We start from the raw sequence: 25526 nt of genomic DNA on the forward strand, positions 1-25526 counted from the left end.
CCTTTACTGTTAATGGGAACCATCAGTAAATTCCAAACTACAGGAATCAAATCTCTCTTCCTACCTGTTGTCTGACTTCCCCCAACCAGAATGTCACGTTGAATTTTACCATCATCTTCATCCAACGCAAACCAGCGGTTGACTGGAAACTCATGTACCGTTTTATTTCCAATGTCATCTATAATCACCTAGATGATGTAAATCAGAAGGTTACAGTGCAGAAACAGTATGTACTTAAAAAGAGAAACTCAGTTTGTTGAACTTCCACATCTTTTCTCAAAGTTATTTAAGAATATTACAGGACCAAAATTCCCAGCCAGGTCTTTTGGGAATGTAATCCGATCTCATTCCAAATCCCAGGGTTCAGGCACTGCTGGAGCCTCAGTGGTTGAGTGGAGAATATCATTGTGGCACCTTGCTGCAGCATAAGAGGCTGGCAGGGCCAGTAGAAGATCTGCAAAATGGTTTTAAATATCTAGATTGTTAATTTACCAGTTGACTGATGGCACTCAATTGTTCCTTGGCCACTTGTTGGAGAAAACAAACTTCTTGTAAATTTCACGGGCCGAACTACTGCTAGGTTCATCATCAACAACAACAACTTGCATTTATATAGTGCCTTTAATATAATAAAACGTCTCAAGGTGCTTTACAGGCACTATCAAACGAATATTTGGCCTCAAGCTATTGGGCTGAATTTTACTGACCTCCCCCGATGTCCAGGGTCATGGCAAGGGGTGGCCAGTAAATGCCTCCAGAGAGGCCTGCCACGCTCAATGACAGGAAGGCCCCGCCCCATATTACCAGCGGTGGCGAGGCCTCGTGGCGGCCTTCCCGAAGCTCGGCGACGGGACTGCCATTTTAATATGTTAATGAATGCATTCATTATTACCTGGTCCCACCGGCCATCCTGCTCCAATATTGCGGTCGGTGGCTGGCATTCCTGTGCTGTCCGATCTCCGACCAGGGACATGAGGCGGAACACTGGTGGGGAGGGGGGAGCAGGTAAGTTCCTCAGTGCGGGTGGTGGCGGGGAGCGGGGTCAAACTAATTTCATTGGTCTAGGGGATTGTGGGAAGGAGTAAAGATTAAAGTTTGTGAACTTTGAGGGGGGGGAAGGTCAGGAAGGTTACACAAGTTTAAGTATTTTGGAGGGGTGAGGGCAAGGAATGAATTGTTGAGGGTGGGAGAGGGGCTAGGAGCTTTTATTACATTTTTTATTTTAAATTTATAATGCCTATAACTTTAAACATTCAAATTCAATAGAAGGGCTTGAGGCCCTTTATAAATGGCACCGAGGATGGAGCGCCCGCCCCCTGCACGTCATTGGGGGTGGTCTGCCCCGGTCATGTAAATGAGCCGCTGTGTTTAATATCGCAGCAGCTCCACAAAGTCAATCCCACAGATGAGTCCCGCCATCTTTGAAACTCACTGCCAAGATTGGTGGCGAACTAGTAAAATTCAGCCCATCAGGTCATCTCACCAAAAGCTTGGTCAAAGAAGTAGGTTTTAAGGAGCACCTTAAAGAAGAAAAGAAAGATAGAGTGACAGAGAGATTTAGGGAAGAAATTCCAGAGCTGAGAATCTTGGCACATGAAGGGACGGTCGCCAGTGGTGGAGCGATTACAATTGGGAAAGCTCAAGAGGTCAGAATTGGCGGAGTGTAGAGATCTCCGGGGGCTGGAAGGCTGGAGAGATCACAGACCTAGGGAGGGGCGAAGCCATGGGGGGGATTTAAAAACAAGGATGAGAATTTTAAAATCAGCATTGCTTAGGTTGGAGCCAATGTAGGTCAGTGAGCAGAGGGGACATGGGTGAGAGGGACTTTGTGCATGGGTGGCTGAGTTTTGGAAGACCTCAAGTTTGCCGAGGGTAGAATTAGGCAAGCTGGCCAGGAATGCATTAGAATAGTCTAGAGGTAACATAGGCATAGATGAGGGTTTCAGCAGCCTATAAGCTGAGGCAAGGGCTGAGTTGGGCAATGTTACAGAGGTGGAAATAGGTGGTCTTAGTGACGGTGTCATAGATCAGGTCCTGAAAAGCACACTGGGGAACAATGGGTGGGGGGACGGGGTAGTGGAGGGGGGGGGGGGTGGTGGAACTTGCAGGATTTCCTATGGATTACATAATTCAGCTAGTCCTACCTCTTTGCGTGACATCCAAACGAAAAGGAATGCAGACGCAAGCAGTGGCTGCTCTCACTCCTGTTGTAATTTTAAAACCCAAAAAGAAAGTAGAGGCCCAGCATAGGGCCATTATGTCTGATAAATCCATTGCTTTTTGGCAAATCAACCTTGCCTACCAATCTTCACAATATGTTCATCAAGCCTCTCTATCTACACTTGCAGCATTTAAACTGTCCCCTTCATTGACTCTCCCCGAGAACCTATTTGATGAATACCTGGGTGAAGAAGTTCGTTGCTTACTCCTAACTTTCTAAATTTTTAATTTGGATGTTAGTTTCCAGAGCTCTATAAAACTGGGAGTAGTAACTGAGGAGTTCGGAATGGCAAATGCTGTTCCAATGTTCAAAAAAAGACTAAGGCGAAAACTGGTCATAACAAGCCAATTAGGTTGACATCCAAAAAGTACTGGTGGTGGGGCATTCTATGGGATACTATAACTAAAAATTCAAAGAACACAGGTATCATCCGGAACACTCAGTATTGTTTCAGAAGTAAAGGAGCCTTATTTTCATTCACAAGAGTTGAACACCCGAAGTTTGAGTTTGAACGGTCTCAGCACAGGTCCCAGTCGATGAAAGTAAATAATAAAAAAACACACATCTTAGTCATTCCCTACCCTCATAGAGGACCTCATAATGATTGGTATATGGCTGATAGGATGGTACACTAGTGCAATTGGGGAGGAATGCTGCACAGCTCTTTCAGAGATTTGATACAGGCATGATGGGTGAAATGGCCTAATTCTGTGCTGTCCTATTCTACAATTCTACCTCAGTGGCTGATCCATACTATATGGGTTACCTGGGACGGCTTAACGACAAGTTAAAAAAGAGATACCTTGTTCAGGAACCACCCAGCTGAAGATCCTTTGCTATTGTGACCAATTGTAATTTTTTTCAGGCGTCCCAGGTTGGGTGACTCAATTGTGAACTTATCTTCATTTCCTCTTTCAAAGTTGTCTTTGTCATTGTCCAGCCGTCTTTCCCCTAAAGAAAACTAAACTTAGAATGAAAGATTTACTAAAACAAAATGTCACTTAAATTGGTAGCAGCGTTTGATAGAACACAAAAATCTTCCTAGTGCCTGTGTACACTTTCGATCATTTTTCCCTCAACTTACTGGAGCTTTATGTATTAGGTTTATTATTATATCAATCCCTTCACCTTCCTTTTCTTCCCCTGTCAAGATTCAGAAACCAAAGGAAGCAGATAAATAGCCTACCCACAGATCATCCCAAACCTACCTCCAATAGACACTCGGTGGTGCAGTACCCACTGTTTGTGGGAATCTGGCAAGTGGACATCCATTGTAACCAAGACCACTGAGCCTGCTCTGCCTTCTGGGTTTTTCATTTTCATGATGTCCCTACTTCTTTTCCCCTTTTATATAGTCACACACTCTACATCTCATATGTGTCTTTGATTTCTCTCATTATGCCTCCTTTTGCATCCTGCTAATATTACATCTGCTATCTGCCATGTTCTCCACCCAAGCACTTCACAGGTCACTTTATTTATTTTCCTGTGTATTTTTTTCTTTTTCCCTTTCCCCTTTCATGTTCCTTTTTAAATGTTGCTTATCTATAATATCTCCTCAACTCAATGAAGTCATAAGGACTGAAACACTACTGATTTCTGTTTTTCCACGGATGCTGCCTGACTTGCTGAGTATTAACAAACTGATGGAAGTAATCCTGCATCCTCCTGTTCTATAATGCCTTGCTCTGCTGCTCCAAAGTGCGGCCCCACCACACTATCCTATTAGGAACACATTGCACTGCCCAACCTCCCTTGCAATACATGAAATGAATGAGATTTCTTATATATTGTACAGAATAGTTTAGAATATTCTTCATTTTCAACAGACCCCTCTATTGTCACAGATAACCATGAAAAAGTAGGGAAGCTCAGAATTTTCTCACAAGTTGCATGATCCTTTGACCATCACAACAGACTACTCTCATTTTGCTCTCTGTTGCCATTGGTATCTATTGCACTGTCAACAAAGATATTTCAGGGTTGGCAAATTCTTGAGAAATGGCAGATGAAATTTAATGTAGACATAGCAAGAAAAACTACGTGACACACATGATGTGCAAATAGCTAAGAGATCTAGGAGGCTTAGCAGATTTGATGTCCACCAGGTTCAACCAATGCAAATCAGCAACTACCATAGCCAACAGAGTGTGGATCTATGTAGCTGTTTGAGGAAGTTGCGAACACACTGTATAGTGGTGTGATCAGACTAGAGTTTGAGTATTGTGAAGATCTGGCCTCCTTATGCCCTTCATGAGCATCATGTGTGTGATTGGCATAGACATGCAGCCCAATGGAAAAATACATTTTTAATGAGAGCTTGGTGGGACCACTGGCCAAACGATTTCCTGCTCCATCTCTTGCTTCATCACTTTCGGCAAAAAATTCACCCTCTCAAATGCCAGACAGCGAGTCTAATATTTGTACCTAGGCCAAGGCAGGTAATGTAGAGGGCGGGTGTATTCCAGTTCCTCTGGAATATAAATGATGTGGAAATTGGAATACAGAGAAAAAATGCAAAATTTTGATGGCAATACCAAATGTGGAAGTGTGGCAAACAGTGAGGATGATATCAATCGACTAACAGGACATAGATAAGCTAGCAGAATGGGCAGACAAGTGGCAGATGGAATTTAATACAGGGAAGTGTGAGGTGATGCATTTCGGCAGAAGGGATAGGGAGAGGCAATATAGACTAAATGACACAGTTCTAAAGAGTGTGCAGGGACAGAGGGACCTGTGGGTGCATGTGCATCAATCTTTGAAGGTGGCAGGACATATTGAGAGATTGGTTAGCAAACCATTTGGGATTTTGGACTTCATAAATAGAGGTGTTGAGTACAAAAGCAGGGAAGTTATGCTGAACCTTTATAAAGTTCTGGTTAGACCACAACAAGAGTACTGCATCCAGTTCTGGCCACCACACTCTAATTATGATGTGCGGGTCCTGGAAAAGGTTCAGAGGAGATTTACCAGAGTGGTTCCAGGAATGGGGGATTTAAGTTACAAGGTTAGCTTGGTAAAGCTGGGATTGTTCTTCTTAAAACAAAGGAGGGTGATTTAATAGCGGTGTACAAGATTATGACAGGCTGAGGTAAGGTAGACAAAGGAAAGACTGTTCCTATCAGCTAATAATACAAGGACTAAGAGACACAGATTGAAGGTTTTGGGCAAGAGATGTGGGAGCGATGTGAGGAAGAACTCTTTTATGCAGCGAGTGGTAATGACCTGGATCTCACCGCCTACGAGGGTGGTGGAAGTGGAGATGATAAATGATTTCAAAAGTAAATTGAATGGCCACTTGAGGGAAATAAACTTGCAGGGCTACGGGAATTGAACGGGGGAATGGGACTGACTGGATTGCTCTATAGAAAGCTGGCATGGATTGATGGGGCGAATGCCCTCCTTATGTGCTGTAATGACCCGATGACTCTGTAGTGACTCCTTCTTGGCTGTTACTGACAAAAACATAATGGTAAAAAAGACAAAAACAATTACCTGTGTCACCATTTTCGCCAAAAATGTTAATGAACACATCGGCATCAGTGCCGCTTCCTTTGACATCGCCTGTAAACACACTCACAATGTATTTGTTTACTGTGGAAAGAGATGAAAAGGATATTAACAATTTGCTTATGTTCTACATTCACCTTAGGAGAAAATTGAACCTAACGTAATTAGTAATTAAGTAATAACCCAATCAATACTGCAAATTACAAAGATTAGTTGAACTTCTGAAGGATGGGTAGAAATGTTGCACCCATTCACCATTTGGGAAACAGTAAAAGAATGCCTCTATTACTGTCTTTTAAAGACATTTTGAACATATACACAGAGTCTGTATCTAAAGTTATCAGAACTGGACAAATTTTAGCTGTCATAAGCCATATACCTGAGGCAGCCACACACTCATACAGTAGTATAAGGGTATAAAAGGGTTAATCTTGAAAGTGTGTAAAGAATATCTCCTACCATGATGATAAAAGAGATCACATGTGAGAGCTACTTGAGAATAGATGCAGCGTAACTTTTGGAGGAGTCATACAGGCTAGTGTGGAGTGTAAATAGTTATAATGCAATAAAGATTAATGTTTAACTACTACAGATTAAGAATCTCTCTGGCTAGATTAAATAAGGTGGCAGCATACCAAACCAACAAATAACATGGTGATCAGCAGTGGGATCAAAACAACGGAAGTTCTTACTATCCTACGCCCAGAAGAAAAATTTGAAGCAACTAGCTGAAAAGGCCTGACCTGGAAATAAGGACCAAAAACCTGAAGATCTCGAGAAGAGGCTGAGAGAAGCTTCACAGAATGGAAGCGTGTTTGCCTGAAAATCAATTCCATCGATTGGGTGAGTTACAGAGCCGACGGGTGAAGAATCATGTTAAAAGCCTTTGAAAGGCTTAAAGTAATTTTCTGGAGGCATCGTGCAAATAAAGAACTGGAGAAAAGCCCAATCCTTCACTCGGGCTGACTGTGAGAGTGAAGAACGAGAAACCCATAAAAAGCACACGAACTGCCGAAAAGCACAGGAAACCCCCCAACACAGCAGAGACATTCCATTAAGGCAGCCAAGCCTAAAGAGAAAAAAAACACGGAAGTTCTCAAAGAAATTTGAAAACCCTGGAACAGCCTATTAAAACAGCAGGGAACTCTCAAACAGCTGTGTCAACGCTATTAAGGCAAGCTGAGTAAACAAACAAAGTGAAGTTCTCAAGCAAAGTGGAAATCCCTAAAACAGCCTACTAAAAACAGCAGGGAACACTCGAGAACACCTGCGACACTCCATTAAAGCAAGCTAACCTGGGAAAAAAATAGAGTTTCTTAAAGGGAAACACTCTGAAAAAAAGTCTATAAAATAAAGCAATATGGATCAAAAATTGGGAATGCCGGAATGAGTTTCCAAAGTCAAGAGGGACCCAATCAGATTCAAAATTGGGTCTTATGGAGATGAGGGTTTCTCAGATACAGAACTGCATCGAAGTTAGATAGCCATTCTGAAGCAGAGCAAGTGAATACACTGCTATATTCTACAGGGGCTATAGCAGATGATGCCATTGGCAGACAAGGTTTTAATGGGGCATCTGACAAATTCAGTGAAGTTTCAAAACTTTTGATTCTGATTTCAACTTGCGGAATAATAAAATTTTAGAAAGAGCAAGACTCAACAAAATGGTTCAAAAACCGGGCAAAACAGTCGATGCTTTAATCACTGACCTTTAAAGAGCAGCTGAAGGATGTGAGTATGGAACCTTAAAGAAGAACTGATAAGATTTCTTATTGTTGTGGGTATTGCCAATGAATCCTATCAGATTTATTGCAGTCTAACGAAGAGCTCACCTTGGATAAAACTATTCAGCTGGTGAGGCAAGCTGAGGTCTGAAAGAACAGCAGAGCAATCCTGTGAGGTGAAGAAAGACCTTGGTTCAGGAAACCTCCTGGAACTGTTCATTCCTTCACCAGAGGGCTGAAAAAGAGGCACCAGGAAAAAAGGTACACTGGGTGTGAGTGTGGGGGGTTGGAGGAGCTTCGGACAGTGAAAGACGCTATTAAACCCTGCCAACGATGTGGAACCAAAAGTAACCACAGACGCGAACAGTGTCCTACAAATAGAGCAAAATGCTTTTATTGCAGAAGAATAGGGCATTTCAGTAAGATGTGCCAAAATAAAATCTTGACTAACTCAAATTCTAAAGAAATAGCATTTAAGAATAGAGTGGTTAATGAAGTTAAACAACCTCCTGCAGCAGGGCAATCAAAACAATTTCTTGGCGAGATCAATGATCCGAATCAGGCATTTTGGTCTACAGACATATTTGTCAATGGATATATCACTAATTTCAAATTTGACACTGGAGCAAGTGTAACGGTCTTATCAGACAAAGAGCCGTGGCTTTCCACACATTTTCTGCAACCAACGGAAACTCAGTTACATGGCCTAGGTGAGGTTGAATTCGAGGTAAAGGGGAAGTTATAGGCAACACTTCAGTATAAGGGAAAGCAGATATTAGAAACACTGTATATCCTTACAAATTAGGAGTTCTCACACTTAAGTAGAAGGGCTGGTATTGACCTTCATCTTATAGAGAAAGTAGAAGTTAAACAACAAGAATCCAGGAGTCACTTTCAAGAGGAATTCCCAAAATTGTTCACAGGTCTAGGGAGACTGAGCCAGGACAGAGGGAGAGCCCCCCCCAACCATCCCGACCTGAGCACGCAGAGGGACCGGACTCCATCAGAGAGCCCACCCAATGGACAGAGAACCCACATAACACAACACAGCCTGCCATGCTGCCCAAAGACTACCAGAACGAGAAAGAGAAATGCAGCAAGTTTCTGCAAGAGTCCTACATGAACAGAGAACTCAGGAAGAAGAAAGTCCAACAAATTCAGCAGGCACAGAGGCAAGATGAAGAATGCATCCATGTCCGCCAATATTGCAAGCAAGGTTGGCCACAATAGAGTCCCAAGGGCAAGATGATGAAAATCTTCTTCGAACACAGAAGGCACTTTACCACAGTGGGTGATTTATTGGTATACGATGAAAGATTGGTGATTCCAAAGTCACTCAGAGTAGCTATCTTGGAGAAAATATACCAGGGTCATATGGGCATAACTAAATGTAGAGCACAGGCTCAGGCATCCATGTGGTGGCCAAGAATTTGGAAGGATATGAACGAACTGATTTCGAATTGTGCAGTATGTGCAGTTGACAGACAGGATCAGAGAGAACCTCAAATTTCGACCCATTTCCCAACTAGACGTGGGAATGGTTAGCAATGAATCTATTCTTCTTTGATGGAAGATCCTATCCAATTATCGTCGATTACTTGTCAAGATGTATCGAGGTTAACGGATGTACACAACAACAACTGAAGCTGTCATCAGAGTTTTACAAGAACTTTTTGCAACACATGGTATACCTGTATTCGATAATGGACCACAATTTGCAAACGATTACTTCACGCACTTTGCTGAAAGATATGGATTTGTTCATCTAACAAGTTCTCCTACATCTAATGGAGAAGCTGAGCGAGCAGTCAGAACCATTAAAGCAATGTAGAAGAAAAATCAAGATTTCCAATTATCACTTCTGACCTACAGAACTGCTCCATTATTATGCAGATTAGCACCATGTGAATTCTTAATGGGAAGAAAACTTTGAACACAACTTCCAACTCTACCCAAGAAATTACTTCCAGAATTACAAAGCAAGCATTATCAGAGAGTATAAGACAAAGAAAAGTCTTATCGAAAGAAACAAGCCCATAATTTTAACAGGAAATACCAGACCAGAAACCTACTGAAGTTGCCAGAAGGGCAAAAGATACGAGTATGAGACCAAAACAGAGGAGTAATTCTCCAGAAAGAGGAGAATCAACAGCAATCTTATTTACTACGAACTCCAGAAGGTACTATAAGAAGAAATAGAAGGAATTTTATTCCTTTACAGCAAATACATCAATCAGTCATACATTTAGACAAATCAAATGTTGAATCGGAAATTCAGAAAACACCGAATACTACAAACCTCATTGAAAGCTGACCAAGTCATGACACAAGAGATCAAAGAAAGACGACCAATCTTCCACATCTGATGACAACAGATCAGGGAGAATTGTGAAGCCTCCTGTCAGATTGAATCTATGAAGTCAGAGACTTGAGGGACATGAAGTAGTATGTAAATAAGTAAGTGAATGTATGTAAATATATATTTGGATAAAGACTTGGGGGAAGATGTAGTATAAGGGCCTGAAAGGGATAATCTTGAGAGTGTGTAAAGAATACCTCCTACCATGATGATGTAAGAGATCACATTTGAGAAATACTCGGGAATAGATGCAGCGTGGCTTTTGAAGGAGTCACACAGGCTAATGTGGAGTGTAAATAGTTATAATGCAATAAAGATAATGTTTAACTACTACAGACCAAGTATCTCTCTGGCTAGATTAAATAAGTGGCAGCATACCAAGCCAACATATAACACATACCGTAAGAAACATTAAATAGAAGTGCCAAGCTGTGTCTGTTAGGTGTGCAGAGGGATGCCCAGGTGGTATTAATACATCCTTTCTTACCCTTTCCTTTTTTTTTTAACTACCCTTCTCTATCCCTTTGCTGTGGGATTTATATGTGCATTCTCTTATGTTCAATCACACTTGAGAAATGCCAGGAGATGATGCACAGTTCTTACATGTAACATATCGCAATCTCAAGTGTGAGATCACATCCCCTGCTTCAGACTTCTCCCAAATGTATTAAAGTTGGTCAGCCTTGTCCAGACAGCGAAATGCTAGTAAGTGAACTGACCGTGGAAAGTGTTTCCTAGCCTATTGTCCCATCGTTGTAATTGCTAGGCACTTCATGACAATTCCTTCTCATTATTGTGATTAAGAAACCCCAAGAGGATTGTAAAAGTTATCATGGCTACAGAATCATAAGTACCTGGGTGACGAGAATATAGGCAGTTAAACTGAGCAGAGAAAGAATTGTCTGGAGAAAGTAACTGCAGTTTATCATGCAGTTCTTCAGTTAAAATAACAGATTGGGCTTGAATGATGTAATCAGAACCCAATCTGAATCTTTCAAGAGGACGCCGCCAGTTTAGGGTCAGATCAGAGCAGGAAAGGTGTGGGTACTGCCCCTTCCATTTTAACTGCCCTATACCTCACCTCGTTTCCGCCTGGTTATTCATTCATTTGTTCTTTGTGAAACCTTGCAAAGTGTTCTGGAATGTCCTAAGGATGTGGCAAGATGCTGTATAAACACAAGCCTTGTTCTTTTGAGGAAATCTAGGTGATTTCAGGGAATTATTAATTTATTGGTGTAAGAAATATTTCTATGGCGACGAAAACTGTTTTGTGAACTTACATATAGAATAGATGCAGGAAATTGTCATGCACTTCTTATAAATAAGGACTGGATATACCATAAAACATGGACTGGATTGTAATATAACCACATGTTTTACCCCTACTTGTAACATGCACGCATTTGTCTTTTACGTATTAGCATAACAGATAATTAGGAGAGAATTACAAGACTGGCAGATGATAGATGATTCCCGAGTTGTTGGGACAATGTAAATGTCATTACCAAGGTCTAAGATAGTTTAGTAGATAGTCTGAAGTTTTACTTCATTGCCTTTTGGAGACTGAAGTAACCTTGAAGAATTGTTCCCTGGAAGATTTAAAAGGAGAAGTGCAGTATACATCAGCTTGTATATGGTCTGAGGAAGGAACAGGCTTAACAGGCTGACAAGCTCTTTTTGGTGTTGAAAGCTTTCTTATGTTCTAGTGTAGTAATCAGAGAAGCGCATGGCTTACATTTGGGTACGTCCATTGGGTTCATACTTCCTAGCAGGTCCCGCACATAGATTCCATCTCCCTCCTCTTTGCTAAGCCATTGGTTACAGGGGAAGTAAAAACGGAGGTGGGGACGGTTCATGTCGGTGATCACTAGCCGATCCAAGAACCAGCTGGCACTCATTCCAGTATTGTCATGTTCGATCCTAGTAAATAGCAAAAGGAAAAACATACCATACTGGCTATTGAGTAAGAGACAACAAAGAGAAAAAATCATCGCCAATGGCAGACCACACAGCTACATTTGGGTTGGTAAGCTTTTTTGTCTCCAATCTTTCTCTGCCAATTCTCTGTCCTGACACTGTTGGCTTCCTGCTGAGGTACAGTCCCTTGAGTGTTCTTCAGCCCCTAATATCTTACTGATTTTGTCTTCACCTAAACTCCATATATGTGCACTTCCAATATGAATCCTTGGATAGTATTCAGGCTAGGAATCATGTGCAAATTCTCCCACCTTGACAGATTTTAATATTGAGATACCCAGCTAAAGTCCCACAGTCCAGGACATAGAGCAGGGAGTGGTTCAAGTCCCACATAATTTATGCTGATACTTGAGTGCAGTACTGAGGGAGGGCTGTAAAAGGTGCCATCTTTTGTCTGAGATGTCTGCCCTCTCAGATAGGCATAAAGGATCGCATGGCACATTTTGAAGAAGAGCAGGCAGGTCTTTTGGTCTCTTGGCTGGCATTTATCCCTCAGCCAACACCACCAAAAACAAATTATCCAGTCATTTGTTTCATTGATGTTTGTGGGAGCCTGCTTTATGCAAATTGGCTGCTGCATTTCCCTACATTACAGCAGTGACTACACTTAATTTTTTTACATTTGTCCTTGGGATGTGAGCGTCACTGGCAAGGCCAGAATTTATTGCCCATCCCAGTTGCCCTTGAGAAGGTGGTGGTGAGCTACCTTCTTGAACTGTTGCAGTCCATCTGGTGTAGGGAGGGTGTTCCAGGATTTTGACTGTCGTGAATGTGCTATGCTGAAGGATGATTTTAAATCCATTGGTTGTAAACCTAAATTAAACTTTTAAAAAAGCAAGCTGAAAACCTAAATTCAACTTTTAAAAAGAAAGCAACTAGGTTGGCCACTGCAATTTGCACTGAAATACCTAACATTCCAAGGTATCGAGGTGGAGACACATGTCTGAATAACTCTCATCCAGAACAATGGCTTGAGCAGTTTGAATGAGCTACCTGGTATCGCCTTCATTAGAAAGTCTTTCAAAACCATTTTGGAATATTAACACTAGTGGAGATGAACCTCAAAGAGTAAACACTGAAATAATGAGACCTGAGAGAGATTGGAATTCTTGGACTTGGATCTCATTAAAGTGAAAAAGAGAATACACTGGGACAATCATGTGACAGTTTCTCCATCTGGGTGAAAATTGAAGTTCCTTTTGGCTAGATAGGACAAGCATCTGAGTTAACCACTGCAGGATCCAATTGGGTCTCTCTCTCTCTCTCTCCAGTAAACACTAAGTTTCAAACCCTGCCTGTGGGCTGAAAAACATCCAAGTCTATCACTGCTGCAGACAAGACTCTGGGAAGAAAATCATCTACATCACTGTCGCCAAGAAAACCCTGAACTAGGTGGCTACCTCTACCAACCAGAACCTTCAGGACCACGAGTTCATCCAGAAGACAACTGAATTACCAGACTCCACAGACTGTATATTCTTTTATTTGTTCTGGACTCTAATCCAACCAATCTATCCTTTTCCACACTAAAAGCTATTTGTGTGTGTGTGATTCTTATGTGTTAGCGAGTGTGAAAGTTGGAGCATAGTTTATTACTTTTAGTTAGATCGGGTTTTATTTTTAAGTACAATAAACTAAACTCTTTCTTGTTTAAACTCAAGAAAACCTGTCCAATTGGATTCTTTTATGATCACAGCACATAAAGGGTTAAATACTTGTTGAATTGGTAAGCACATCCACTGTTCAAAAGAAATAAATCTGGGTGCAGTCAAACAAGGAGAGGGATAAGAGGGGACCCTTTCGACCCCTCCTCACCTGATCATAACAGACCCAGTGACAATGAAGGAACAACGATATAGTTCCAAGTCAGAACGGTGTGTGACTTGGAGGGGAGCTTGCAGGTGGCGATGTTCCCATGTGTTTGCTGCCCTTGTCCTTCTAGGTGGTAGAGATCATAGGTTTTGAAGGTGCTATTGAAGGAACCTTAGTGAGTTGCTGCAGTGCATCTTGCAGATGGTACAAACTCCTGCCACTGTGTGCCAGTGGTGGAGGGAATGAATGTTTAAGAACAAAGAACAAAGAACAGTACAGCACAGGAACAGGCCATTCGGCCCTCCAAGCCTGCGCCGATCTTGATGCCTGCCTAAACTAACACCTTCTGCACTTCCGGGGCCCATATCCCTCTATTCTCCTCCTATTCATATATTTGTCAAGATGTCTCTTAAACTTCGCTATCATATCTGCTTCCACCACCTCCCCTGGCAGCAAGTTCCAGGCACTCACCACCCACTGTGTAAAAAACTTACCTCGCACATCCCCTCTAAACTTTGCCCCTCGCACCTTAAACCTATGTCCCCTCGTAACTGACTCGTCCACCCTGGGAAAAAGCTTCTGACTATCCACTCTGTCCATGCCGCTCATAACTTTGTAAACCTCTATCATGTCGCCCCTCCACCTCCGTCGTTCCAGTGAAAACAATCCGAGTTTATCCAACCTCTCCTCATAGCTAATGCCCTCCAGACCAGGCAACATCCTGGTAAACCTCCTCTGTACCCTCTCCAAAGCCTCCACGTCTTTCTGGTAGTGTGGCAACCAGAATTGCACACAATATTCTAAGTGTGGCCTAACTAATGTTCTGTACAGCTGCAACATGACTTGCCAATTTTTATACTCTATGCCCCGACCGATGAAGGCAAACATGCCATATGCCTTCTTGACCACCTTATCCACCTGCGTTGCCACTTTCAGTGGTGGATGGGATGCCGATCAGCATGCTGCATTGTCCTGGATGGTGTGAATCATCTTGAGTGTTGTTGGAGCTGCACTCATCCAGGCAAGTGGAGAGTATTCTATTCCTGACTTGTTCCTTGTAGATGGTGGACAAGTTTTGAGGAGTCATACATACTTCAATGCATGTAAAACAAGTTCCTTTCTCATTTTCTTTCTTTGGCTACCATTTCTCTACAGAACAATTCAATACTGTGATGCTTACTCCTCTCACTTGATGTCCACACAGAAGGCACTTGCCAGTGAATGGAACCAGAAGTGGGAGCACTTTATGATCCTTTCCTTTCCTAATTGAAGGGTATAGTTTCCATATGTCGCATCCAAACTGCTGTCTTGACTGGTAGCAAATAACTAAGCACAGACCAGGGATTCAACCTTGGACCTTCTAGTCTATAAGTTGCAGTGTAATACCTGCCAGTGCCTTCAGCAACTTAATTGATGGGGAAGCTTGGAAAAGGTACCTTTGAAATAAAATGCCAGACAGATCAGAATGGTCCGAAGTTAGTCACTGATCTGTACTCAGCAGGGGCTGTGTTAGAGATGCTACTATTGACCAAGCACTCCTGAATATATGGAGGAAAATTAGCCATAGTTCCCACTCATTATCAGTATCAGTGACTTTGTGTGTGAGCATGTTGGCTGATGGCCTTGTGATTGAGTAGTCTATTAACGTTCACTGTCAAATCCCACACGCACAAATAATGGTCAGGTATGTGAGGCACAAGAGATTGACCAGTGGAAGCACACTCCAGCAAGGCCTTCAAGAGGGAAGAAAATTGGAAAGAAGAGAAAAAAAAGTAAAGGGAGACATGTTAATACCTTATTTTCTTTATTGGCCCCACATTGTTGGTCTTGATTCGGAAAACATCAGTTTTGTTTTTCTCAAAAGCCGTTCTACTTCTGCAATGCACACATCATGCAAAATGGTTTAATAGAAATCCATTTAACCAAACTGAAATTTTATATTGGTTTGTTGGAACCAGCAGGCAAACTTAAGAAGACATGCAATTTTTACCAAAGTGGATGCAATTCTTGGCTGTATTCCATGTTACTTCCAAAAATGTTGCAGTCACCAAAACCCAGTTTACAAAAGCATTTTGCAAATAACTAAAGAAACCATTTAGATGTCCATTCAGAAAACTTTCATACCTTTTCAAATTTAATATCCCCAAAATGAATTAAAGGCATTCAAGGTTGATAAATAAAGATACCACAGAAATGTCTGTTGCCGATATTAGTGGATGAACACTTAATGTGTTCGCATGACATTCCTCAGTCTAATATTTTAACACAGGCTTTCGCCTTTTTATTTCAGATAGGTTTATATCTATGCAAAAAATTAACAGTGAGAGCAATGCTATATGATGGCATTAAGCATTCATCTGCTGGTATCACCAACAGTAATTTCTGGGCTATATAACTTTTTCTGAGGAGAATTCCCTTCCGCTGTGTCCTGGATTTACAACTTTTATTTCGTTTCAAATCACATGGTAGGTTTCTGCATCATGCTTAATTTTTTAAGTTAATTCCCTTCTTGACTTTTCTTCAAAAATATAAACATCTTAAATAGCCGCTGGTAAGTCTTATAAATACACCTGGACTTGAGTGTCCATTTAATGATGCTGGGGCTGCTATTAATTCTGGTCTACAAAAATAGAATGTAAGTTGGTGATTTACATATGACACTAAATTGGGGTAGATGGGGGTTGGGGGGAGGGGGGTTGGCAGTAGAATGTGAGGCACAAGCTGAAGAATTGCATACAGACCTAGACAATATTAGTAAGCGGGCAGAACAAATGCAGATGAAATTCACTACAGTGCCTTATATGTTGGGAAAAGATAAAACAAAGTAATTTTTTTTTATTATTCATTTGTGGGACGTGGGTGTTGCTGGCTAGACCAGCATTTATTGCCCATCCCTAATTGCCCTTGAACTGAGTGGTTTGCTTGGCCATTTTAAGAGTCAACCACATTGATGTGGGTCTGGAGTCACATGTAGGCCAAGCCAGGTGAGTATGGCAGATTTCCTTCCCTAAAGGACATTAGTGAACCAGATGGGTTTTTACAACAATTGACAATGGTTTCATGGTCACCATTAGACTAGCTTTTAATTCCAGATTTATTAATTGAATTCAAATTTCACCATCTGCCATGGTGGGATTTAAACCCGTGTCCCCAGAGTAGTAGCCTGGGTCATTGGTCCACTGGCATTACCACTAAGCCACTGCCTCCCCTAATTAATGAATGATGTTGATCCAGTTGAAAACACAGAAAGAAACCTGGGAACGAGTGCTGATTCAATACTCTCCATGTTTAGTCTATGTAGAATGCTAAGTTATGTTGCTGAAGGTGGCTTAGATGTGGGGAGCGATGGTATGGTAGCTAAATTTGTAGATGACACAAAGATAGTTAGGAAAGTATATTGTCAATAGGACATAAGGAGCTTGCAGACTGATATAGATAGATTGAGTGAGTGGGCAAAAATCTAGCAGATGGAGTATAATGTGGGAAAATGTGAAGTTGTTCACTTTGGCAGGAAGAATAAAAAACGGAGTATTACTTAAACGGAGAATGACTGCAGAGTTCCGAGGTGCAGAGAGATCTAGGTGTTCTAGTACAGGAGTCACAAAATGTTACTGTGCAGGTACAGCAAATAATAAAGAAGGTGAATGGAATGCTATCCTTTATTATGAGAGGAATTGAAAATAAAAGTAAGGATGTTATGCTTTAGTTATACAGGGCATTGGTGAGACTACATCTCAAATACTATGTGCAGTTTTGGTCTCCTTATTTAAGGAAGGATGTAAATGTGTTGAAAAAGGTTCAGAGCAGGTTTACTAGATTGATAGCTGGAATGAGCAGGTTGTCTTATGAGGAAAGGCTGGACACACTAGGCATGTTTTCACTGGAGTTTAGAAGAGTGAGGGGAGACTTGATAGAAGTTTATAAGATCCTGAACGGTCTTGACAAGGTGGATGTGGTGAGGATGTTTTCTCTTGCGCATGAGTCCAGGACTAGGAGGCACTGTTTTAAAATTAGGAGTCGCCATTTTAGGACAGAGATGAGGAGAAATTCTTTCTCTCAGAGGGTTATGCGACTTTGGAACTCTCTGCCTCAGAAGGTGGTGGAGGTGGGGGTCATTGAATATTTTTAAGGCGGAGGTAGATAGATTCTTGTTAGGCAAGGAAATCAAGGGTTATCAGGGGTAGATGAGAGTGTGCAAATCGAGACACAAACAGATCAGCCATGAACTTATTGAATGGCGGAGCAGGCTCGAGGGGCAGAATGTCCTACTTCTGCTCCTCATTCGTATGTTCGTATGATTAATGTTCTAGTCAGGCTACATCTTGAACACTGCTACCAGTTCTGATCACAGAGGCACAAGGAAAATATCCCAAGTCCTGTAAGTAGACAAGACTGATTGCTGGTTCCAGATGACCGAATTAAAAGGAAAAATTAGAAAAACTTGGACTCTTCAGTCCAACTTATAGAAGTATACAAAAAATTAAGTGGAAATAGTAGGGGTCTAATCTTGAACATGATTTGATGTTAAACCATGGAATGGTTATTTCCTCAGGAAGGATAATTAATGACGAGGGTCATTTAATTTAAAATTGTCACAAAAAGAGTGAGGAAAAAGGTTAAGAGAATTTTATTGATGCAGAGAGTTGCTAAAGCTTGGAATGCTTTCACAGACAGTAGCTGATACAACGACCATTGTATCCTTTAAGTGAAGAGTAAGAGAATATTTGAAGCAGAGGAAGATACAGGTTCTTGGGAAGACAGCAGAAGTGTGATTAATTTTGAATTGCTCTAGCAAAGACTCAGCACAGACATGATGGGTTGAATGGCCTCCTTCTCTGCTGCATATGTCTATATATGGTTCGAAAGTGTAGAATAAGGGAACATTGCACTAAACTGATAAAAGGCTGTTTCAGGACTGATGTCAGAAAGTATTATTTCATAGAAAGTGTTATCAAGACCAGGAGTGATTTTTGAGTAGGATACTGGAGGTAAAATGTCACTCAAGAGGCAGCTGGATGGTGTGATGGAAGTAAGATTGGTTTGTATGGAAGGAAGAGTTAGATTGCCAGAATGACCTCCTTCATCATTGTGGTTTTTGTGAATTAGCCACAGGTTGTTCTTTTGTTCGGATGTAGCACATCCCTTTTCTGCTTTTTAAAAATAAAATTTCATAACAGGTATTATTCTGGGGTCAGCTCCCGGTATCCAAAATGGCTGCGAACTAGGGAGCCAGTTAGGGTTGTAACTGGCTTAGTGTATGGAGATTTGTAAGATGCAAACTGAGTAGTAAATGTTTTCAGAAATGAAAGTATGCTTTTCCCTATTGATCCCTCATCTTGCAATGTGGAGCCATTAGTTACCGAGGTTATAAAAGGTTTTGATGACTTGTTGCCATGAAAAATGCAAGCTTTGGAAGGCAGGTCATGGGCTCAAATTCTGTCATGCTTTTTCCCAATACTTGTCTGGTTCAGACTTGGTAAAAGATGACATTCTTGGGAACCACCAACTTCTTTTTATTAATCACACTTTTGAACAACCCCAAAGGTGGGATGTAGATGGTTACATCCATTACACAGATTATGTTAACTCCAATGTCTTGATGAATACTGAATTGAGAGCAAAGACAGTCCCTGTTGAAAACTGCCTAGATTTTTTCTATTGTAATATGATGGTCCATATGGCTATAGGGATAATATAATTCTTTTAAATGTTTCAATTTCCAATGATGAGCTAGTATGATAGTTTAATGCAATATTGGTACCAGCACCAAGCACTCCAACATCAGGGACAGTGTAGGTTAGCTCCCTCTACTCTGTCCCAACAATGTACTTCAGCTGCAACCTCAGCACAGGCTCCACTGCACCAGTTCGGCATGTTATATTCCTCAAGCCAGCCAATCATAATTGAATAAAAGCAAAATATTACGGATGCTCGAAATCTGAAATAAAACTGAAATAAAAACAGAAAGTGCTGGAAATACTCAGCAGGTCTGGCAGCATCTGTGGAGAGAGAAGCAGAGTTAACGTTTCAGGTCTATGACCTTTCATCAGAACTGACAAAGGTTAGAAATGTAATAGGTTTTAAGCAAGTGAAGCAGGGGTGGACGGAGTGGGGGGCGGTTAGAGAACAAAAGGGAAGGTCTATGATAGGTTAGAGGGCAGGAGAGATTAACTGACAAGGAGGTCATGGGACAAAGGCAGAGGGAGTGTGTTAATGGTGCAGTGAAAGACAAAGCACTCGTGCAGAAAGAGTGTTAATGACAGAATACTGAACAGCTCTGTCCAAAAGCACAAACATGAAAAACCATAATTCAATCATAATTGAACTTAATTTGACAAGAAACATTTAAATGGGTATGAATGACTAATTTTCTTTACTTGATGATTATCCAAATCTTGATTACATGACTGTCCAAATCAATTGGTGCAGGTTATATTTCAAAAATGTTTTATTATATGAATATATATTCTCACTGATGCTTTATTTTCTAAAATCATTTGGTCATCTTTCTCTCCTATCTTTGAGATTCTTAGTAGCTATGAGGATAATTGTTATGGTTCCAATGCTTTAGAGATGATTCATCATCTGTAATATTTGTATTATTACATAAGTATGACTTTAAATTGAAATCGGTATCAAAGTTGTAAGCCAGGTTCCAGTAGAAGAGTTTGCCAATGGCACGTACCTATAAGGATTATGCACAAATGATACTTTTTCAATACAGAGTGAGTTGTTTATCAACTGAACACTTAAAAAAAAAGATACATGATATTCCATCCCATTTATCAAGATTCACACCTTCTGGATCCAATAACCAGTGTTACAGAATGCCAGAAGGACAGAAAGGAATGATTATTTGGTCTAAAATGTCATGTATTCTTTTTCCTCCAAGTCACTGAAGAAAAAGAAAACATCAGTTGCCAGCAGAAAACTGTAGGAACTGCAGAAGATTCATGATATTTCATCGTTTTTATCAGATTTGGTGGCTTTTAGATAATCCAGTTCATCTTCAGTCCATAACTTTCTTCATTCAAAGTCTGGCCAAATCCTGACAAAACGGTCTAAAATCTCATGCATTTTCGCAGTAGCAAAATCTGGGTATTCTGAGAAAAAATGGGCAACAAAGAGTTAATGTTATCTCTTGTACATTTCAATACATCATTTTCTATCCTCTTATCATGGCTTTTTGTGGTTTCAACCACAAATCTGAACTTCCTGAAAGACAGCAGAACATTGCAGTGAGAGTGAGTGTAGGGATGGTTGAAAGATTGATTTCTTTTAACAGGTTAACTATGGCATTGAATCTTTTTTTCATGACCCGGGACACAAATTGTATCTTAACAGTGTCCTGCTAACCAGGTAGTAAGTTCTCTTTATACTGAATGGGAATAAGGCTAGTTCTACAATGGGAGGGCGATATGCTTCACGCAGGCAGTGAAGATGAAAATTTGCACCATAATCTCCAGGACTCAAGGTTAGTAATGTGACACAGTAAGCATATGTTAAAGGTGAAGAAAAATCTAATGGTGCAATTTGTGTTCTAGGTTTAAACATTCCTATCCCGCTCTGAAAAGTATATGGCAACGTATGTAGTTGGTAGTTGCCGGGAATAGAGACCTGCTTTTTCATGGCTACCACCTTTCTCAGCCACTCTAAGATGTACATACCAGCGTTACCCCATTCAATGCCATAGGAACTGACACTTTAGACCAGCCCATTAGCTGCTCCAGAACCACCACACCCTCGAAAAACTCTCTACAGGCTAGCTACAACTGCATACTCAGCGAACAGAGAGGTTTCTTGGGTTGGTAGCTCTGTAATGGCTTCCAGGTAGATCCAAAGTGTCGGCCTTATTACAGTGAATGGAACCACCCCATGAATCATGTGTCCCATCCCCATAGATTACAGTGGCTGAATAGAGCAAGAGACTCCAGTAACAGGCCTCCACCAGGCTGTTGCTATATATTTTGGAGTGGATATCAAATATATGTGATGATATTCTGCTGAAAGAGAATAGGAGGAAATACTTTAAACAGAAAGACCTGCCTCCATCTTTAGCTTTTGTCGGCACGACAGGCAGTATAATACATTTGCTTGGTGCATCATTGTACCCCAGCATTGGCAGTAGTACTGGAACTAAGAATGCTCATGGATACCAAAGGAGGAGACATGGAGCAGGAAGGAGAATACATTTTTAAAAATTATTTTAAAAAGCAGCAACAAAATAAATTGTAAAATAGATTCAAGTGATCCCATCAGTGACATTGGTCACATGTAACATCCAAAATGGGCAGCTGCTCCAGTAATCTGACCAATAGGATCTTCTCATTCCTAATGGTAAATCTAATATAACCTCAGTAGATCATGGAACAATGTTTCCCTGCTGTAGACTGTTCACTGCTATACATTACCACAGTATATTGTGGTTCAAACCCTAGCCTGAAGTTTGTACTGAGAATGTCACAATAACAGTGTAATTAAGAAGAACAAAACATTGATAATAGAATGGAATCACAAGTTAATTAAGAAGCCATTGATTCTTTAACAGCGCATGATAAGGAGGTCTAGAATCTCGTGTTTTCTTACATCTCAAATAGCCAAAAGGACATTGGGTTAGTTCGTGATCTTGTTACACCTGAAGATACATGATATTCCATCCTTTTTGCTATGGTTTGTCAAACTTAAACTTAATACCCAGCATCAAAGAATGGTTCTGATCAAGTGACCCCTGGGAATTATACTGCTGTAGGTACGGGGTGACTAGTGAAGCTGCACAATGATGTTCACCACCTTCTAAAAACCTTACAATTATCGTTGCCTCGGATCATACATATGGAATAACCACTTGGGGGCAAGTTACAGCTTGAGTCAAAAATTCAGAAGAAGTTTTAGAGGAGGAAACAAAAGGGAAATGTGGAAAATTTTCCCAAACAGTAAGGATGAAGCATAATGCATTGTTCCAGAAAGTGGCGCGATCCTGAGGTCCTGTTTTTAGCTGACTGCTGTAAGGAAACAGAATCATCCATGAGTCACTCGTGTAGTTTCTGCCTTCTCTGGATGATTTCACAATTAATCTTGTTGAAGTCTGACAGCAAGACATTCGCCCAGTTTGTGCATAGGTGATGAACAACATCAGGAGATTGCCAACAAATTAAAGGAGATGAAGTAATTTCAGAAAGGGGGACAAAAATAAATAAATTCTCCCAAAGGAAAAGGGTTTAGCCAATTGGTTATCCATTGATGTTGTCTATTACTGCACCAACACTCGGTGGTAGGATTACCAAAATTGCCAGCTACGGGGAGAACTTGATCTTGCCCACCTGATTACAAGGAGATGTCCAAGTGAGAGACAGAAGGAAAAAATAAAAGCTCAGAATGAGTTTCCCTTTCCCAAGCCACTGTCATGGGTTTGCCAGCAGCGTATAACAGAGTTACATTAATGGCCGGGATTTTACGTGGCCCTCTGAGGTGGGTTGGGCCGGGGTGCACAGAGTATCGCGACAGGTGGCGTAGTGGCAGTGGAATGAGAGCTTGTTACCAAGTGATCTTCCCGAGGCTGGATAGGCCGATGATGGCCTTCCCGCAAAGAGGCCAATTGAGGCCCTTAAGTGGCTTAGTAGCGGACAATTAAAGGCCTCTTCCCGCTGCCGCTCGGATCTTACCAGCAGAGGCGGGGGGGAGTGGGGTGGGGGTGTTGGGGTGCCTCCACCATGTGGGAAGGATGTGTGATGTCACAAGGAAGAAGGTAGGTTTCTCTCTCTAAACTAGGGTATTGTTCAATTTAGGAGTTGGGGAATTAAAAATATTCAATCGGGGTAGTACAACAGTAAGTGTTGCAATAAGAGTATCAGCACAGAGCAGGATTGGAGGTATTCATTAAAATTGATAGTTTAAACAGGGTACTAAATAGTTGTTTAAAAAGGGAATAGAGGGTTTTTTTTAGATCATGGATGGGCAGCTGCAATCTGTTGCTTGCAAGTCCTGTGCCATGTGGGAACTGCATGTGTCCTGGGCAACCAAATGTGTGAGCAGTGGCTCCAGCTGCTTCAGCTTGAGCTCAGGATTTCCAAGCTTGAGGGACAGCTGGAGTCACTGCGGAGCAGCAGAATTTCCTGGATTGTATGTTCCAGGAGGTGGTCACCTCACAGGCAGACGGATTTCAAGAAAGAATGTGGGTGGCCATCTGGAAGAATAGAAAGAGGCAGGAAGTGCAGGAATCTTTCAAACCGGTAAGCAGCTTTGGAGACTGCTGGGAGTGACGAGCTCCTGAAGGAGTGCAGTCCAGACCATGGCACCAATGGACAATGGACTGCAGAGGAGGGAGCAGCAAAGTGCAGAAATGCAGTTGTTATAGGTGATTTCATAGTCAGGGGGACAGACAGGCATTTTTATAGCCGTTATCGTGAGTTCCACACGGTGTGTTGCCTCCCTGATGCCAAAGAAAAGGATATCACGAAAAAGGTGCAGGATATTGTGCAGGGTGAAAACAGTGAGCCAGAAGTTGTGGTTCATGCTGGTACCAAAGACATAGCAAGGGCAAGTATTGAGGTTCTACAGTCAGATTTTCAGGAGTTAGGGAGCAAGATAAAGAGTAGGGCGGCGAAGGTAGTAATCTCTGGATTACTCCCAGTGCCACATGTTAGCGAGAGTAGAAATAGGAAGATTGGGAGAATCAATGTGTGGCTTGAAGCATGGTGCAGGAGGGAGGGCTTCAGATTCTTGGGGCAAAGGGACCAGTTCTGGTGCAGGAAGCACCTATCCAAAAGAGAGGGGTTGCACCTCAACAGGACTGGGGCCAATGTCAAACAAAGAACAAAGAACAGTACAGCACAGGAACAGGCCATTCGGCCCTCCAAGCCAGCACCCATCTTGATGTCTGTCTAAACTAAAACCTGCTGCACTTTCGGGATCCGGATCCCTCTATTCCCATCCTATTCATGTATTTGTCAAGATGCCTCTTAAAACGTCGCTATCGTACCTGCTTCCACCACCTCCCCCAGCAGCAGGTTCCAGGCACTCACCACCCTCTGTGTAAAGAAGTTGCCTGGCACATCCCCTCTACATTTTGCCCCTCACACCTTAAACCTATGTCCCCTAGTAACTGACTCTTCCACCCTGGGAAAAAGCTTCTGACTATCCACTCTGTCCATGCCATTCATAACTTTGTAAACATCTATCAGGTCGCCCTTCCACCTCCATCTTTCCAGTGAAAACAATCCGAGATTATCCAAGTTAGTGAGACACAACCTCCCCTTCACAAAACCATGCTGCCTCTCGCTAATAAGTCCATTTGTTTCCAAATGGGAGTAAATCCTGTCCCAAAGAATCTTCTCCAATAATTTCCCTACCACTGACGTAGGGCTCACTGGCCTGTAATTTCCTGGATTATCCTTGCTACCCTTCTTAAACAAAGAAACAACATTGGCTATTCTCCAGTCCTCTGGGACTTCGCCTGTAGCCAATGAGGATACAAAGATTTCTGTCAAGGCCCCAGCAATTTCCTCCCTTACCTCCCTCAGTATTCTGGGGTAGATCCCATCAGGCCCTGGCGACTTATCTACCTGAATGTTTTTCAAGACGCCCAAGACCTTCTCCTTTTTGATATCAACATGACCCAGACTATCTACACTCCCTTCCCTAAACTCATCATCCACCAAGTCCTTCTCTTTGGTGAATACTGATGCAAAGTACTCATTTAGTACCACGCCCATTTCCTCTGGCTCCACACATACATTCCCTCCTCTGTCCTTGAGTGGGCCATCCCTTTCCCTGGTTACCCTCTTGCTCTTTATATACGTATAAAAAGCCTTGGGATTCTCCTTAATCTTGTTTGCCAATGACTTTTCATGACCCCTTTAAGCCCTCCTGACTCCTTGCTTAAGTTCCTTCCTGCTGTCTTTATATTCCTCAAGGGCTTTGT

At 41.7% G+C, this 25526-nt stretch overlaps 1 protein-coding gene across 1 annotated transcript in view; it reads right to left on the minus strand.

The window, feature by feature from the left end:
* Positions 1 to 25526, minus strand: part of LOC137379810 (lipoxygenase homology domain-containing protein 1-like) — a 302018-nt gene that overhangs the window by 265384 nt on the left and 11108 nt on the right. Inside the window, exons 3-7 of the mRNA XM_068051579.1 lie at positions 15401 to 15481; positions 11553 to 11737; positions 5720 to 5818; positions 3024 to 3172; positions 65 to 188 (exon numbers count right to left, since the gene is read on the minus strand). Coding sequence (XP_067907680.1) covers positions 65 to 188; positions 3024 to 3172; positions 5720 to 5818; positions 11553 to 11737; positions 15401 to 15481 — 638 coding nt within the window. The remainder of the gene's footprint in view (positions 1 to 64; positions 189 to 3023; positions 3173 to 5719; positions 5819 to 11552; positions 11738 to 15400; positions 15482 to 25526) is intronic.

The sequence above is a fragment of the Heterodontus francisci genome, chromosome 1 (assembly GCF_036365525.1).
Source record: "Heterodontus francisci isolate sHetFra1 chromosome 1, sHetFra1.hap1, whole genome shotgun sequence".
In the NCBI taxonomy this organism is placed as follows: domain Eukaryota; kingdom Metazoa; phylum Chordata; class Chondrichthyes; order Heterodontiformes; family Heterodontidae; genus Heterodontus; species Heterodontus francisci.